General features: G+C 39.8%; 1 protein-coding gene across 2 annotated transcripts in view; it reads right to left on the bottom strand.

The window, feature by feature from the left end:
* The window catches only part of RASA3 (RAS p21 protein activator 3), a 135,113-nt gene that overhangs the window by 32,989 nt on the left and 84,194 nt on the right, over positions 1-17,930 (bottom strand). For both annotated transcript variants that reach the window (XM_074815213.1, XM_074815214.1), the window contains exon 6: positions 1,207-1,287. In XM_074815213.1, coding sequence (XP_074671314.1) covers positions 1,207-1,287 — 81 coding nt within the window. The remainder of the gene's footprint in view (positions 1-1,206; positions 1,288-17,930) is intronic.

The following is a 17,930-nucleotide window of genomic DNA, read 5'->3' as shown; positions in this document are numbered from 1 at the left end:
GGATGTAGAGCGGAAGGTGATTAAGGCAAGCACATTTATTGGGCAATTACAAAGCAGTGGATGGGAGTAAGCTGCATGCCGCTTGCTGGAGATAGGAGGCAAGCCTTCTCCCCCCACCAAAAAACAGATAGGAATACGATGAGGCTATGCTCCTTATTCTGAAGGGAAATACGTTATCAGTTGTCATATATTATCCAGACTGGGGGACTGAGGGAAGCAGATAAAGGTAAGTTTGGACATTCAAGGATACAAGGGTTAGTAAAAAAAAAATCTTATAGTTTCAGTAATAGCCACCCACTACCATCTGAAACAAGTTACAGGCCTAAAATACCAAAGCGTACAATTCAAATACATAGCTCATTAATGGAGATAGGGCATAACACACTTAGACCAGTCTTAAAGACTCCTCCTACATGCAAGGTAAGTATTTGTCAAAAATACCTCTTATTTATAGTATTTTCAATAAATTGTTGTAAAACATTATGAATAACCCATGCTACCAAATCTGATTCTTGGAGGTCACAGCAGGACTGTTTTGTTTCTAACATGGCACAGACATAAAGAGCATTCTAGATAATCAGAAACAAAACAGTGACATCCACCTGCACGGGAAATTTTTATAACAGAGCAGGAAAAATTAATTCCAAATTTAAACTAAAGAGTATTATGCAGAATCTCATTACTAAAACCTCATTCCAAATTTTATCCATGCTATTATGTCCACATACATCAAATGATAGGGCTGAGCCACCTAGGGTTTTTGACATACACATTAATTTGCCACACCTTGAAAGCAAAAAGACTCTAAATATTCACACAGAAACGTGCATACTCTGCAAGATGTTGATGTATTCAGCTTTCTCTTCTGCCCCTGCCCAAAATTAGGCAATAAATTTGCTCAAAAACTGGCCTCCAACTGTGAGGTGAGAAGATGCACAAATTAAGCCTAACCACAAATTACATACTCTAGGATATTCAAATTATTCAGGGATTGTTCAGACTTTACATAAAATCAAAACTGAAACAAGACTCCAATTATTTACTCTAGTATAATTAGTAGTTCATACATGCACACACCAACACCTAACATATTCTAGTGGTGTCTAAATACTCCCATCTGTCCATCTGAGAATGCAGATTTCTAATAGACAAAGGAAACATAAACCACCCTTATAAAATGCGAGCTCGTGTATGTGCAATACTTGCCTGGAAGGTCCTGCTAAGGTAACAGTGGCGTAGGGATCACATTGCCCATTCACAATGGGCAGCCCTTGGCACTCTAAAACTCTAGAAAAGAAGAAAATGCAGACAAACAAATCAATGAAATGGGAAGAGACTGGAGTGAAAATAAAAGCAATGCATTTTCATCCTGATTTCTTTTCATAATACTTTACACTTGGGAATTGAAATGTCACTAAGCACAAGCCTTTAATTTATAACTAAACTTGAGAACACATTTTGGTCTTAAATACTAACTTTAACAGGGTCAAAAATACTGTTAAATTACAGAGAAACCTTAACCCAAAGGATTCTCATTATGCAAGTAAAACAACCTAAGGTTCATGAAATAAGAGTCTGTTGTCAAGATGGGAGCTGTCAGCACTTTAAAATTCTGTAACAACTTATTCACCAAAAAAAAACCCCCAGAATTTACTTCTGTAACAAAAGATTAAAAGAACCCACACAGACAGATCCCAGCAGTAGTCAAGTAATTTCTCAGAATCACATTCATGAAGGCCTCAGTGCTTTTGACAAAATTTGGCATGGGCTTATTTGCAAAGGTGAGTGAGACAGCATGACACAGACGTCTTTCTCCATAAAACTTTTTAAACAGCAAAACTGGAGAAGTCAAAGAGACACTGGAGGGACAAAATGGAACAAACTGGGTTTTACTGCAAGCCATGGTAAGAAATCTGCACTTCCGCACTCTCATTTCAACATCTCTTTGGCAAAAAAGAAAAAAACAAACAACACAACCCCAAAATCAGTGAAAAAATGTTTCATGTTTCACAAGTTAAAACCTACTGAGGAATGCAGCACCAACTGGAAACAAAGGCAGACAAGCCAGTTGCCAGGACTCTCCCTCCTGAAACAAGTTATGCTTCCAACAGGTAAACCTGTTGGGCTGATGTATTTACACAATCCTAATTGGGAAATTTCAGTGAAGACAAACTCTAAAGCTCTTTGGACAGGTGAGTAGTACTATACTTGCAGAGTGAAGTATCTTGAAAACTTCTGGGTGCTATAAAATCAGCAAGAAAAGTAATATCCATTCTACTGCTTTCAGTGACAGCAACTTTGATACAAAAAAAAAAAAACCCTTACAAAAATCAATAGAGAAAAATTCAGTTAATAGATAGCGCTCCACAATTTTATCCACAAAGCAAGTTATTTGGTAACATACGATGCGGACTTCAAATACAGTTTAACTACAGACCTATTACTTACTCTGCATGAAGGGAGCAAAAAATCTAATAATCTGCACCAATACAGGAATTGGTTTTGTACCAGAGGAGGTACTAGATACGTTCACACAGTCCTAGAAGTACACAGAGATTGAAGATCACTCTAAGGGGGCACACACAGGCAGCTGAAGTGATACATTACATTCATAGCTGGATTCTCACACCTATGATCCTGCAGAATAAAGGCCAAGTAATTGGCTTAATACAGACAGCCCCCAATAATGCACTCACTCACAAGCTTCTCATTTGCATAGCGCCTAAAAGCATCCTGTTATTAACCTAGATAACTCTTCTCCTCATTGCTGATTCACTAACACTAATGCAAGAGAGAATTATGTTCTGTATTCTGGATACTCAAGTGAAATCCGAGATCAAAACCATAAAGAAAGTTAGTAAAAATTTGGATTGCACAGGCACTGTGCTGTTTTTATTTCTGGACTTCTGTTATTTCACAAGTATACCTTCCACACAGACAGACTTTAGAAGCCTCCCAGATGCCTAGTTTAGCAGGTATCTGATATTGCAGAGTGCTACCACACAAACAGCAAAATTCAAGCCACAAATTCTATCCCAGCACCAGCTAGAAATGGAAGGTACAAGCACTCCGGTAACCCTCAACATCAAGCAACACACAGTATATGTGATTTGGTTGTCTAAATGCATGCATCCAGTGCCATCTGAGATGACTTAACAGTTTCTTTCCCGGTCCCTTGCTGCTGGCTCAAGAAAGGCAGGAGGTATCCATGGAACACACATATTTGACAGCTCCACACCTCTCAGAGGCCTCATAAATAGACTAGATACCTGTTTTCAAGCAACGAAGTCCTACTCCAAATTCACCCAGCCTACCTTACAGAGAAGGTGCAGAATAGGTTTTTTTGCATGTATTCAAAATTGCAATGAAAATACTAGGTTTTAAATTTAAAAACTGCAGATGTGAATAGAAAGAACACTTATGGGGAACTTTACATTGTAGCCTTCCGGCAGAATAGCTAGAAGGGCAAGAGGAAAAACCTCTAATTACCAGCAGAAAGCCTTTATGAAGAGGCAGGTCCAGCTTGATTTTCTTACGAGTAAAGAATGGACCACTTTCCATCTAGTTGTCTTAACACAAATATGACTACATTGACAGCAGAAACACTTTGCCAGTGAGCTACAGCATGACTGCTGGTAATTCTTCTAGGATAGCAGACGTGGCTTGAACACATTCCTCTTTGAACAGAACAGTTGTACACCAAGTGTTAGTCTCAAAGCCCCCACCCCTTCTACTGCTTCCTCAAGGCAGCCTAAGTTCCTTAAAATGAAATAGTAACTCAATGGCTTGATAGCAGTCAGTCAATTTTCTACTGTTTATGGATGGCTTCTAGGCCAGCTCTCACCCATACAGGAAGAAATATGTGAAATTTAAACACAGAGAAAGCATGTTCAGAGAACGTATGATTTCTGTTTTAATAAAAGCAGTCCTTTCAAGAATACGCAGACAATAGAAAGTGAGCCCAGACAGCACGATCTACACTTGAGAACATGCAGAGTTGATAAATCACTACACAATAAAATCACAGGTGAATTTGAATGATAGAAAGTGTGACATTACCCACACAAAAAAATATGCATCCCCTAACTATACACATATACAGTGATAGGATCTATTCTAATATTGCCACATAGAAGAATTTTTTATGCTTTTTGTGGATAGCCCTCTGTCATTATCACATCAAACATCAGCAATGGTTAAAAAGACAAACAGTATAATTAGCTGGTTGGAGAGAATACAGCAACGTAAATAACTGGGTACTTGCATCTTGAATTGTGCATGCTCTACAAAACATACGGAGAACAACAGGACAACTTCTAATTGCTCATGGCTCTCCCAGGCTTGTATTCTCCAGCTCCAAAAACAGAAGTTATCCATTCATGAACAGCTTACAAAATCATGAATGGTGTGAAGAACATTTCCTCACAAAATAAGAATTAAGGGGCACATAATGAAATTACCAGGCAGCGGGTTTAAAATAAACAAAAGGAAGTACTTTTTCCACACAATGTGTAATGAAATTGCAAAACTTATTGCCATGGGATGTCATGAGAGCCAAAAGAATACATGGATTCAAACCAGGACTACATGAACTCATAGAGTTTAGGTCTGTAGGCAGCTATTAAAGCTTAATGGTCCAGAAGCCTCCTCCAGCTCAGGAAAGCCCAAACTGCTGATCGAGAAGGGTGTGACACTGGAGCAATCATACCATATTTGAAAGTATCACTCATTAGCAAATATCAGAAACAGTACTAGGCTAGACTAGAGGGGCATTTAACACAGTAGGGTAGTTTTTATGTTCTCTGGGGAAAAAACAAAACCAAACCAAACCAAACAAAACAAAAAACCAAAATACACAGATGTTCTCACACAGTCATGGTGACTTCAGAGTAAGACATTTCTTTGTGTGCAGTTGGAATAAGAAAAGCAAAAACAACCTTGAAAGAAACAAAATGTGGGAAAACAGGAAACAGGCGCCGACATAAACTGCATCCCAAGCCTTCCAGGTAATTTAAAAGTGGTTATTGTTTAAGGATGTTGGGGAAAGCAGGCAAAACACTGAAGACTTGGGATTTTGAGGAAGGAAGGCTATGTCTGGAGAGAGGCTCATTCTGCTTCTTGTATCTTACTAAGCATTGTGGGGAGAGACAAAAAAATTCAACAAAGCACAGGTTTGGTCGACTCATGTTATTATACCCTCATTAGCTGCAGGAAACTGTAATCCTAGAGCTGCTTTCGTTATGGCCATTTTCTTCAATCATGGGAAAGTTGTTAGGTAAATTAACATTCCTACTCTCCCAACCTGGTACCAAAATACTGTCTTTAATTGGCAAGCAGGAAAAGAACTAGAACAAAATGACAGCTACTCAGAGATACAATAAAATGGAGCCTCAATTCTGCCACATGGGTATCACATTAAGACTGACAATTCATATCTAGATTAGATGAAAAAACATACAAAAATAAAGGGGGGGGGGGGGGCATGCTGGGAAGCAGCAAATAAATCCAGTAAAAATGAAATGCCTTTGCTCTAATCATCTGCACAATTAATTTAACATACATGTACTAGGATAATGAAAAAAATCCCAGGCAATCAAGATTATTCAAGAATTACAAATCAACTCATCAGGCCCCAGAGGAAAAATGTCTGGTGGCTGCTAGAATCTTTTCTGTCCAACTGGTAGTTTCTGATCATTAGCTGTCTCGCACCCAGCTGGGACAGGGCGAGTCATCCCTCACAGCTAGCCTGGCTGGGCTGGGCTAAGGTTAGTGCTGGGTCATATGGGAAAACTCTCAATGCAGCTGCCTCACTATATTTTGCTTGTGGTTTCAAGGAACAAGACATTTCAGTTTTCAATGTGGTTCATGACCAAACCTTCACAAGAGTAAATAAGCTATGGAAAATTCCCAGAGGGCAAATGAAAACCTCAAACCCAAACACACCATGAGCATGCCCTCTTGCCTTTAAATTGCATGATTACAGAAGTGGAGAGGGAGGCAAGAGGAAAAGGTTTTGGAAAAAGATTTATCAACAAAGACAGCTCACATCTGTCAGTACAGCCATTCCCTCTGCCTCTGGGTTGCCAACCAAGAGCTGTTGGCTGAGACAGCCCCTACACAATCATACTCAAAACCAGGCTTAACGCAGGCAAGCAACATCAGGATGATCCAAGCCTGTGGGCGTTCCACGCCCCTTCTCTGGAATCACAAAAATTTTTTTAAAATTATAGGTTTTCTGATGAGTTCAGGATGTACATGTGTCATCAGCATCCTTGTGCACCAGAACAGACAACCAATGCAAAAACAGACACAGAGAAAAGAATCCAGAAGAGACATAGCCATTCTTAAAACACGTATCTGTATTTACTGTTCTTCCAGACTAAATCACTTCCAGTGTGCCTAGTCAGGTTCAGTTCTTCCCCCAGTTTCAACCCAGGGTAGGGAAGAGCACACCGTTCCTGTTCCCTCTTCTCAAATCAGATTGTTTTCTCACTGTGATTCCTCAACAGAAAATAAGTATTTTTTTTTCTACACAATCTTGCTTTCTATCACTGTACATAGTCCATGTATTTTTAATTGCTTTCACATACATACTCAGTTCCTGGAATCAATCTTAACACTTGGCAAGCTTACTGATGTATCTTATTAATCTTCTATTTCCAGCCTCCACTGGTTCCACCTCTCTTTCACTTCTTTATCTTGAGGCTTTGTCCCATCTTATACGCATATTTTTTGGCCGTACTCAGGTTCTTCTCTGTGTCATTTCAAAGACAAGAGACTTCCTCCTCCTTGCTTGCTCTAGTGATCTAATTATTACTTGAACACTCAGTACTTTGTGTGGTAAGCCTGACCAGACAGAGAAGTATCAACTTAAAAGCAAACTTTGTGGCAGATTTGTCAGAACTGTCATCAAAACAATGCATCTTTGGCTTATGCTAAGTACTTGTTTGGTAAGGTACACTCCCCAGTGCTGGGTATGTGACTTACCTTCTTAAGTCTCTCTGGATCTCTTTTTTTTCACCTCCCTTTTCTTTTTTTCTACTGACTACAGGGTCATCTTGTAACATATGTACCATCCTGAGTACCTTGTCTTCCAGGGGTAACAGAGCATCTCTGAATTCCCTTTGTGAATGGGCTTCTCAGAGCACATAAAATAGGCTATTAATCTTTAACTTCATAATAAAAGTAGTCCAGTCTTTTCATCTAGTCTGACAGTAAAGAAGTGGTGTTTCTCCTTTCCTTGCCACATTCAGTTTATTCTTGAATATCCTCTTCTTGCAGTGCAGCCTTGAATCATGATCCGAGCTCCTTACTCATTCCCAGTAGTTTAAGAGGAACTTTGAGGTAATGCTGCATGACAGACTTTCATATGTACCTTGGCCAACCTCACATCTGTGCTGGCACACGGTAGCTGCTCTCAGACCAGTGAACTGACTTCAGTCTTCCACTGCAAGCAGGAGCTGTTCTCAGGCCTCCTCCTTAATTCCATTGGTCTGCATGTGACCAGGACCTTGCTAAACCACTCATATTCATGTTATTTTAGAGGGGCTTTGCCTGGATATATCTGCATCCACCACTACTAAGCACAAAGGTGCTATGTCTAGCTCAGAAATTCCCTGAATCATAGATTTCTGGAGGCCAGGAGAGTGTATCACCATATGACTACTCTCATAATTTTTCATCTCCTACTGGACACACTCAGAGACAGTGTCCTGGGTTTTGGTCTGTTACATTTGAACTGCTGTTAGTGCACCTTCAGACAAACCCTGCACTTCCCTCTTCACTTCCTCAAAGTAGTCTACTGGATCTTCACTCAGGATTTAACATAAAAACACAACTCTCTTTTGCCAAGAGGCTAAGTAGCCTGTTTCCTCCCAAATAAGGCAAAATTTTTCACAATTTACTCAATCCTGGCTTTAAATTACACTCTGCCTCCACCAGCAAAAATACTGAGATGATTATGTACCAACCTCCTCAAAATTTCTTTATCAATCCATACTCTTGACTCTGCCTTGCCCCAGTCCCCAGGGAACAAGGAGGCTAGCAATACTGCATCCATGTATTGTTGAGTCAAGCACTTGTCCTCTGGATGAACATCTGAAGCCGACGGATCATGTCCACTCCCAGCGAGTGAACTCTAGTAAATAAGATTTCAAAAGTACCTATTCTTTGACTTTTGGAAGTGATCTACTTGTACCAAAACAAAATTTCCTACTATTCTTCTCACCTGCATGCTTTTTGTACTGGGAACAGACCAGTTTCCTGTGAAAGCAGTTCTAAAATACTGGGAATTGCCCACAGTGATGTGCCCTGCTTCACCTTGACCTTATGTCCCACTCAGACACAAAAGATTACAGCACTGCATAGTGTCTGGCGACCACTGACCATGCCTAGCAGAATGAATCAGGGAAAGGAAAGGATGGAACAGTGTCCAAGTAGATATAGCCATACTGCACAAAATAGATTAACACTTGCTTTATCATCACACTTTTTCAAGCCATTTCCCCACTATATTTCTCCAGGAAACCTGAAACCAGTCTTTATTCAATCCTCAGCCACACTGCTGCTCTCCAATCTATCCTTCCATCTCTTTTACTGCCCCTCCAGGAAAACCACTCTCCTTTAGGAACTCCAGCAGTACCCTATCCTCTCTGGATGATACCCTCCTCCTTTTGGGGTTGGTTTCTCTTTTTTTTTTGGTGAACAAACATTTTTCTGGCTTACAATGAAGAAAAACCTTGCATCCCCCTAACCTCTGAGAGGATTAATGCTGAACTGGAGCTACTGTTCCCCCTTCACATGACAATTCACTTTGCCACAAAGATCTGTGGCACTAAATTAAATCCTGCCCCATTCAAACAAATGCCACAACTTTACCTGGGACCAGCATTTCACTTAATGTGTATTCCCTTAAAATAAAGGCTGTACAGTATTTGATGCATTGGCTCTGAAAATTTATATACAAGGTACATCATACACTCAAAACCATCCGCATTTCAGATTCTGAAATCTGGATAGAGCTTATGCAGATCAGAGGAACAGACTGTGCAGGCAGTCATTTTGATTTTTCTCTTCAAAATACCCTCCAAAGTCTCCACACTAAAAGCACAACAGAAACCCTGAAACTCTGAGATTACAGCTGCAGCCCCAGATAAGTACTGCCTTTTCTTCCCCATTCCCAATTGAGTTCAGAATAGTTGCAGTCCAGCAAAACATTTAAACATGTTCTTAAACTCGTGTTATCCTGAACATAGGCTCCTTCCTAAGCTGACCTGCAACAGTTTTTGCAGCCTCATGCAGCACCCAGAGTAGCTTTTGGTCTTAACTGGAAAGCTCTGTACATTGCAACATTTCTGTCATGCCTGCACACCCTTGTTAAGGCTGTTAATGGTGATTTCCTTTGGACAGAGCAGAGGAAGAGGAATTGGCTGTTCATGTTTGGGTTCAAGCAACAATTTCTTTCCCAGGTATTTACTGAAGATATTTTATAGCAAAACAGGAACAAATATACATACAAAGCCAACCAATAATATATAGAAAGCAAATGAAAGCTAATGAGCACAACCCCTACTTCCCCAAACTAAACCAAATAATACTAGAGATATTACAGTAAAACTACAGACAATGCAAAAAACTGTTTCATTACATAAGGAAGAAATACTGTCAATACATATGCATCCCTAAAACCACTATCACTTCAAATACACTGCAAAACTTTCTCCTGTCAGTAGACATCTAAACATTCCTTAAGTTTAAAAATCACATGGACTGTTCTGCTATTAATATGGGAGCTGTCCTCCATGCCACAGTTCAAAACATCCAATTTGCTTCCCAATATCAGCTCTAGAAAGACTTTTAAAACCACACATTTACAGGGTACCATCTGTACTCTGTACTAAATAAAGAGAACAGACTAAAAAGTGGGTGTCAGCCATCCTGTTCTCACAGGACAAGGAGTTAATCTATTACCAGTTAAGTCAGTTTATGAGTCAATTACCAAAGAGTTGCAAGCTTCCTAAAAGCCACTTCAGAAAAGTTTTTAGTTATGTTAATGTAAAAAATGGTTAAATTATTTTCTGTGATAGGGGCCTGGGGCCTTGAACAAACACACAAGCTTGCTGAAATTCTGAACTGCACAGATTTAGTGACTATTACTAGCACTGACATCATCATTTCCTCCTGCCTTGTCTCAGACTTGCAATCCCAGTTATTAACAGGGAGCAACTGCTGAATGACAGGAGAGTAAAGAGAAAGGGTGAGTAAGGAGAAGGAGTTATTTTTAGCACACACTGAGTTTCAGGGGAAACAGAAGACTCAAATACAAGTTGCAGCAAAGCAAGAAGTATGTAAAAAGTATAAGAGAATTGCAACACAAAAGAGGAGGTACAATCAGGGAAGGATAAGTTTGTTTAATGACAGTACTATATTGATGTAGAGAAAGAAAAGAAATTTGTATTTGATGTAGTACAGCAGGAAGTCAAGGAATGGGTCAACATATCAAGGCAGTTGCAGAAGCATTTGTATTAAAGCAGCTTGGTGAGGAATGCAAGAGGAGTGAAGCAAGAAACGACAATTACAATATGCAGCAAACGATTAGAGCCTAGACAACAGCTTTAGCTGAGCTGACTGTGGCCTATGGCAATATTAAATGAAAGCAATGAGATATTGTCTGTACCAGCAGATAAGGAAAGAAAGAAGACCAAAGACCAAAAGGCAGCATGAGAGTTGGACACAGAAAGGCTGTTATGGCTACATAATAAAGCTAACCAGTAACACAAAAATCTCCCATGATGTCTTCTTTGCTTGGAAATGTGGGTTGGTCTCAAGAAGATGTAGTGTGCTATATGGGATATACAGGGATTATGGAAAGCAAATTGCAACAATCTCTGACTTGAGGCTTGTCCAAGTTTAACCTGTGTGCACACAGCACAATCCCTCCATTCAGGCAGGGCCTGCGTGTCACTATATACATGTATGAACACGCAAGCAAACAAGATACGCTGCATGAGCATGTCCTGACTTTTCCTCTCTGCCAGCTAGCAAGGGCCACAAGCATCTATAACTATTAGACAGATTGATAATCGTATGAAAAGAAGGAAGACAAAATGAAGCTAGTTTTGCAATGACTGAAATTCATCCCAAAGAACAGAGTGTGATACTTGGCAGGGCAAAAGTTACCAAGAAATCACCCAAAGAAAAAGCTTTTGAGCCTACTGGCAGGTATCTGATTATGAAGTAAGTAAAAAGGTAGGAGAGGAAGAGACTAAAACCAGAAGCTTTAAAGAACTTATGGCAGAGAGAAGGAAATAAAGCACCCCAGGTGGGGCAGGTATTCAACTATAAGAAACAAATCAGCAAAACAGAACCAGCATGTTCTTAACTTACCTAGGGGTTTCCTGCGTAGCTGGTGAGTAAGGGTTTCCTCCAAAGTGCTGAGTATAGCCAAGCCAAACAACTATCCAGGTTGGCCATAGATAGTAATATTTTAAATAAAAATTTGGACACACTGGTAAGTGACCTGAACAGATAGACATCTGTAACAACTGGGAGAGCATGAAGTACAGCAGATTGGAGGAAAGCATCTAAATCTCATGCCACAACACACTTGAACCACAGGGTACAATAACCCAGAACTCTTGGGCCAAAGGAATGCATCAGCTGAGAGTCTGGGTCAAATCTCAACAACTTCTGGGTGATGGGGGGTGCACACAGGAAGGGAAGGCAAGGGAATGAGATGGTTTAACGAGAGCTGTGGCACCAACAGGATGAAAACCCAGTCAGCTTCTTCTCATCCCTGCCCCGTCCAAGTATAGTGATTTCTCTACTAAATAAATCCTTGAAGGCTCTTTCACATAAGATTCTCATATCATATATTTAATTAGATGTATTATAGTAGCAAATACACCTTTGTAAATGAAAAAAAAAGAAAGAAAAAATAGCTCACAGTTTAAAAAGAAAACAAGTCATTATTTGTGGACCTAGAAAACAAAGGTGACTTCAAACACTACATGGAGGCTACAGCCTTCTGTATTAGGCATGCCTTGGCACACCTAAGGTAGGTAGAACTTTTAATGCTTTAAAAACATAACTTGAAACAACTCAACAACTTTTGATTACATTTATGTGAATAATCAGGCTATCTGGGATCTTGATTAATGATATGTATTATTAAAGGACAGTGATCTTTCCTACACATGCAATACTTTCATTAAGGAATTCAAATTAAGTTGATTCATCACCACTACTGAAACCTGACAGCAGTTAAGTTGCCAACTGAGTCCCAAAGTAATGCTGATGCATTAATTTGATAAGAGAACTGGGCTAAGGTTATACAAATTATGTCACAGTTAACATGAAAATGCTCTCCAACTAAAATTCAAGAAGTAATATTAATAACTCGATGCTGTCTGGATATGCATAACTCAAAAGACGTCAACATATCTCACTAAGATTACAGACATGTTATTTTTACAAAAATAAAATTATTACAAAAATGAAAATCACACAGTATCAGGTATTTAACAGTAAAATCAAGGCATTATAACCTCAAAAACCAAGCTTTATTAAAAAACAAAGTACAAAAATATTCAATCAAAATCAGCATTCAGATACACCAAGTCTGTGAAAGGCAGGAAGCAGAACTGTAGTCTTTTTTTAGTTACCCAAACAGCAACATAAAGATCAGGCTTTTTAAGTTTCATTTACCTACATTTTTTACACTAACATAGATAGAGCTAGTCATTCCAAGAAGCACAAGCATCACAGGCATCAAAAAGCACATTCTGTAATACAATTTTCCATTAAATTAATTGAAAAATCCTCCTCAATGACTTGGCAACAAGAGAAATCAAATAGGATTCATAAACCATTCATTTAAAAAACACCTGTCACAGGATGGTGACTTGTCTACTTTGAATTGTTCCTCTGGTCCTACAAGGCCACTTACTTCATTGTGACACTTGATAATGCTAAAATCACTTAAGTGTGATCTTGCATCTCACATGTAAGGCAACACACGTGCAGCTTTTCAGAGCTAGTGTAACTCTTTCACTGACCAGTTGCTGTCCTTTCTTCTTATCAGTACCGAGTATATTGTTATGACTGTTGATGCCCTTAGCTCCTGCTATGGCCTCTCCCTTGAAAGTTTCAGCAGAGAAAGGGACCATCTCTCCTGGAGATATGCTAGTGTTCTGTGCCTAGAGGATCATACTGTGAATATAATACAGAAACTGCAGAACAGATATTTTGGGGCCATTCTGTGGAAACACCAAAGAAAGTGGGTCCTGCAGACAAAACCTTCTGTTAGCAGTGAAACCTTCTTAATAAAGCATCGTCCTCTGCAACACTGCCAACTGTAAAGCATCGGACTCCTAAGACTCTCCACAAGTTTTAAGATGTTAGGAAAATACCCACCTGGAATGATCCTGCCTGATGCTTTCTTCTCTAAAAACATGCAGACATTCCATCTTATAACTAATGTTTCAGAAAAACAAAACCAAACATTAGATGATTTAGACTTTTCTGAGTGATGGCCTACTACTGAGTCATCAACAGAGCAATACCCTGAAGGTGCCTGGAGAGGAAAGCATAGACTTTTAATGGAAGACAAAATACCTCGACCAGTTGGATGGGATAAAGCACCAGGTGAGATTTCCTGCACAATGAGAGCACATCAGAATGGTAAACCTGGTACCCTACCAGGAGCAAAGCATTACACATATTGTGAACAGTTTCTGCTGGCACACTGTTCCATTTTCCTTTCTACCCTGAAAGGTCAGTCATGTCCTAGGATCAGCTAAGACCTTATGATATCCCACCCAAAGAAGGCTCTGCTTCACCAAGTGGTGGTTATACTGTTGTTTGCACAGCACTAAGATCTCTGGTGATGAAAACCAATGCAAAGTAAGCGCTCTTCACAAAAGTGCTTAGTGTCTTGTCACTTTAGATCTTCTTAGGGAAAAACAAGATGCAAATTAGGGCATGGTCAGGTAGGCATTCTAGTATAACCAGCTGTAATTAGTAGCCCACATCAGCTTTATAATTCCAGTTATTGCACAAACAGTTCATATTTGCATTAAGTTTCTCCTTGTATTTTGGGACCAAAAGGGATCATTGGAATCACATAGTCTGGCCTCTTTCAAGACAGTGATGAAAGCTCTCACCTAGTCAAGTTGTGCAATGAGTTCATGATGTCTACTGCATCTCCAGAGCACCTTCTTAAAAGAAATCGAGGCTTAACTACTCAAAGGACTTGCAATGATTACAATATCCTTACAATGTTCTACAGGAAACCATTCACTGATTAATGATCATGACTCAAAAAAGTGTTTTACTACTTGTTTCCCACTAGATTAGTTTTCAGCTTCCAACCACTGGGTATCACTGTGGTAAGAGTAAGTAACCATACGATCAGAAGGACTCTCCTCTGAATATCACGCACACTCTGGTTTCACCACTTTGAAGTTTTTCTTGCATAAATCAAACACTCACTGTGAGACACATTTACCAGATCTTCAATTCTTCCTGTAGCTCTTCTATGAACCCTTCTGAGTTTAACAGCATCCTTTTTAGCCTGGTCTCCTAAAGATATAGCTTAATGACAAAATGCTTTCTATTTGCATTTGGCCATCAATCTCCCACGGATGATTTTTTTGTATCAGTTGATTTCCACAAAATTTGAAAAAGTGGTAGAGATCTCAAAAGATACTCCAGTTCTATGAATTTTGTTAAATCCAATGGCTGTGTAGAGAAGAGACCACCGCTGGATGTCCCCAAGGAGGACAGGGCTACACATGGCAGTACAGCGGTTCTCTGTAGCCTTTGACTCAACAGTACATAAATAGTGAGATTTGGCCATTTCACTGTGCCACCTCTTACCAACGCGATGTCTGGGCTCACAGGGCAGGAAACTGGACAATACAGCAGTGACTGTCAAACTAAAAGGGTTGTTGCACTATGTGCAGCCAGTACACCTGCAGCTGCATAAAGTTTAGCTGAATTCTTGCTTCTGTTTGAAGCTTGTACAAAATTATTACAAAACCATCAGCTTGGAAGTAAGTCAACTGTAAAATGAGTTAAAATTAATTGCAGACACTACTGCCTCCAGAAGTACAGCCTCCTTGCCAATTTCTGTGCTTGTTACAATGGTTTCTTGCATTTTCTTTCAAAATATTTCCCTTTTTTTATTTGAGAGAGGAAAATGATTAAAGGAGGAACTAGCAAACTACCTTGTACAGTGGGAAGGAAAAGAATGGGACAGTGAAAATGACTGATCTCAAAGTGCTGTTAAAATAAATGTATATTAAAAGACTTCTAATTCTTCCCACTCACAAGTGCTTTGTATGTTACAAATACATAATTAGCAACACAGATGAAATATTTCACAATGCCAGAAAATGGCATCCAAGGTAAAGGTTTACACCAAGAAGGGGGTGGGGTGGGGGTGGCTGGATTACAGTAGACACCAGGTGATTTTAGCACAGCGGACTCTGGGAAGAACTAAAAGAACTTGGTCATAGCACATAACCAGTTGAGCTCCCAGTACAATAATATACCCAGAAACATGAACATAATTTCTAGCTGATCCGGATGGAGCAGGGAAAGAGATACTTTCTCATTATTGTCACATATACTGTCAGACTTCATGCAATAACTTCCTCTCAACAAAGAGTTCTGTGAATGACAGAGTTAATGAAAGGCATTTCCTATGTGTTATGTACCATGTCTTTACTCTCTTTGCAAAAAAACCCAACTTCAACACCTGGGGTCCTGCGACTTCCCCTTTACCCTCCACCTTCCCCTTTTCCTATCACACCTTGCTGTCCCCAGTTCCCTGTTCTGCTACCTAAATATTACCTTGGCAAGTGTTGCTCTTGCATCAATAGATAAAAAACTTGCAGAGAAAACTGCAATTTGTAAGTTGTGTCCCATCACATTGCTCCTTTAGAAGCTTCACCAGCATTGGTTTTGGATGGCGCCTGCCACAGAAGCAGTAGGAATTCCAAGTCATTCAGAATGAAACATCGTATTTGTATTATGCTAAATACCATGTACTTCAAAGAGCCTTTTGATACAGGTCATGTTGCAAGACAGCTAACTACTTTTTCCTGGGGCCCTACCTCAAACATAACAGCACTGCTCCAGCTGATCACCATTAAAATAAAAACTTCAGATGTTTGGGGTACTGTCAGCATATTCAAGGTGCTAACAATTCACAGTTCTCAAAATCCATGCATCTCTTACAAATATGGATACTACAGAAACGTTCTCTAATGCTCCCAACACTGTGACCTCAAGCACATTTACACGTCATTTATCAAAAGGATTTATGCTTGAATAATTTGCCTCCATTTATAACCCCAGACTACAGTTGTGTAAAATAGGAAGAACCCTCATGTTATTTAAAGTGGCACTTACTGTTGAAACAGATTGACTTAGAAGAGTTACATTCCAGTCTTGAATTGCAAACTCAGTTTTATACATATTCCAGAAAGTCATGTGATGGTGATTCAAACTCAAAATGGCAAGCACTTTAAAACATGTTCTGCTGGAAGTGGACTACTGCCAAAGGATCTAATCAAGAATTTGCTCTTGATTAGGTCTACAGGTAAGAAGATACTTGTTTGTGATTTGAGTAACCAAGAAATTCATGAACAGAGGAGAAGCACTGTAGAAATACTGAATACAAAACCAAAGAACAGTGAAACTAAAACTTCATCTAGTGGGAAACCTGGCAGCTAGAGGACATAGTATTTATAGATATGGGGAGGTTTGATGGAGAGTGAGCAATATAAGCTTGATTTAGGCTACAAAACAGTCAAGAGAAGTTTTGATGGGGATAGAGAAGCAAAGGGGAGAGAACTACTTAGATGGCACGCAGTGTAACCGCAATGCTACCAGAGCTGGAAGGAAAAAAACCTGATGTATATGCTAAAGCCTTGGACAGAGATACATATCCACTACTCTCTCTTCCCCTGTCTACTCCCCAAAACCCACAGTATTGCAGCGCTAGATGATAAAAATACCAGATACTATGTGATTTAATCTCTGAGCAATTTTCCGGCACCAGTTTGTTATGAAACACGTACAAGATTAAAAGCATGACCAAGATGCAATCCTGCAGGAAAAGGCACAGCTTGATGCAGGGTATGCTCTCTAGAGAAAGGAGATTGTGACACATTTTAATGGATGCATGAGTTTATTGAAAATGAAGCCTTGAAACCACTTTGTGCCCTCATTAGCATTCCCTACCATCAACAAACAGAAGTCGAAATTTTTCAAAATACTGTGAGGTGACCTGATTGATGCATATATTAAACTGGCCAGCTTATAGTCAGCAATACTTTTTTTTTCCTAACTGATAGAGCTCATATTTCAGGCAGGAAAATAAGCTTAATTTGACCCTGAAGCGAGTTCAAAGCTGGTTGTATGCTGCATGTCTCTTCAATGGAGTAGAATTTTCTCTAAAGCAACACAAACTCTGTTCTCTAAACCTGGAAGCAGCAAACTCAAGAGGCAGGGTGGCTCAGGGACCCATTCTGAACATAGCCAAAGAGCACCAAGAGCTGTAACATCACATGAAGAGCACCCACTCTCAGCTCTGGTCTCAGGCTGCTTCCAGACTCAACAGGAGCTGCAGTCGTGCACCAGACCAATATACCATAAAGAGCCTGAGACTGAGCGCTGCTGCCTCGCATAGTAACAAGAGTGTCATGGGCACACTGCCTCCAAGAGGGAGCACCTCCTGGTTCCTGTTGACTTTTTTGCAGAACACCACCTCTAATTTGAAAAAGGAAAATACAGTATGGCGCACCACACTCAAGAGAGGAGCAAACCCTGATCTACACCACTGACAAGTAACCAGAGTCCACCCAACACCACCACCACCTATTAAAGAAAACTGGAATACTATGAGAGATTAAAGAAATTGC

Source organism: Strix aluco, chromosome 2 (assembly GCF_031877795.1).
Source record: "Strix aluco isolate bStrAlu1 chromosome 2, bStrAlu1.hap1, whole genome shotgun sequence".
Classification (NCBI taxonomy): Eukaryota; Metazoa; Chordata; class Aves; order Strigiformes; family Strigidae; genus Strix; species Strix aluco.
The sequence above is the reverse complement of the archived record's forward strand: the minus strand, read 5'-3'. Positions and strand labels throughout refer to the sequence as shown.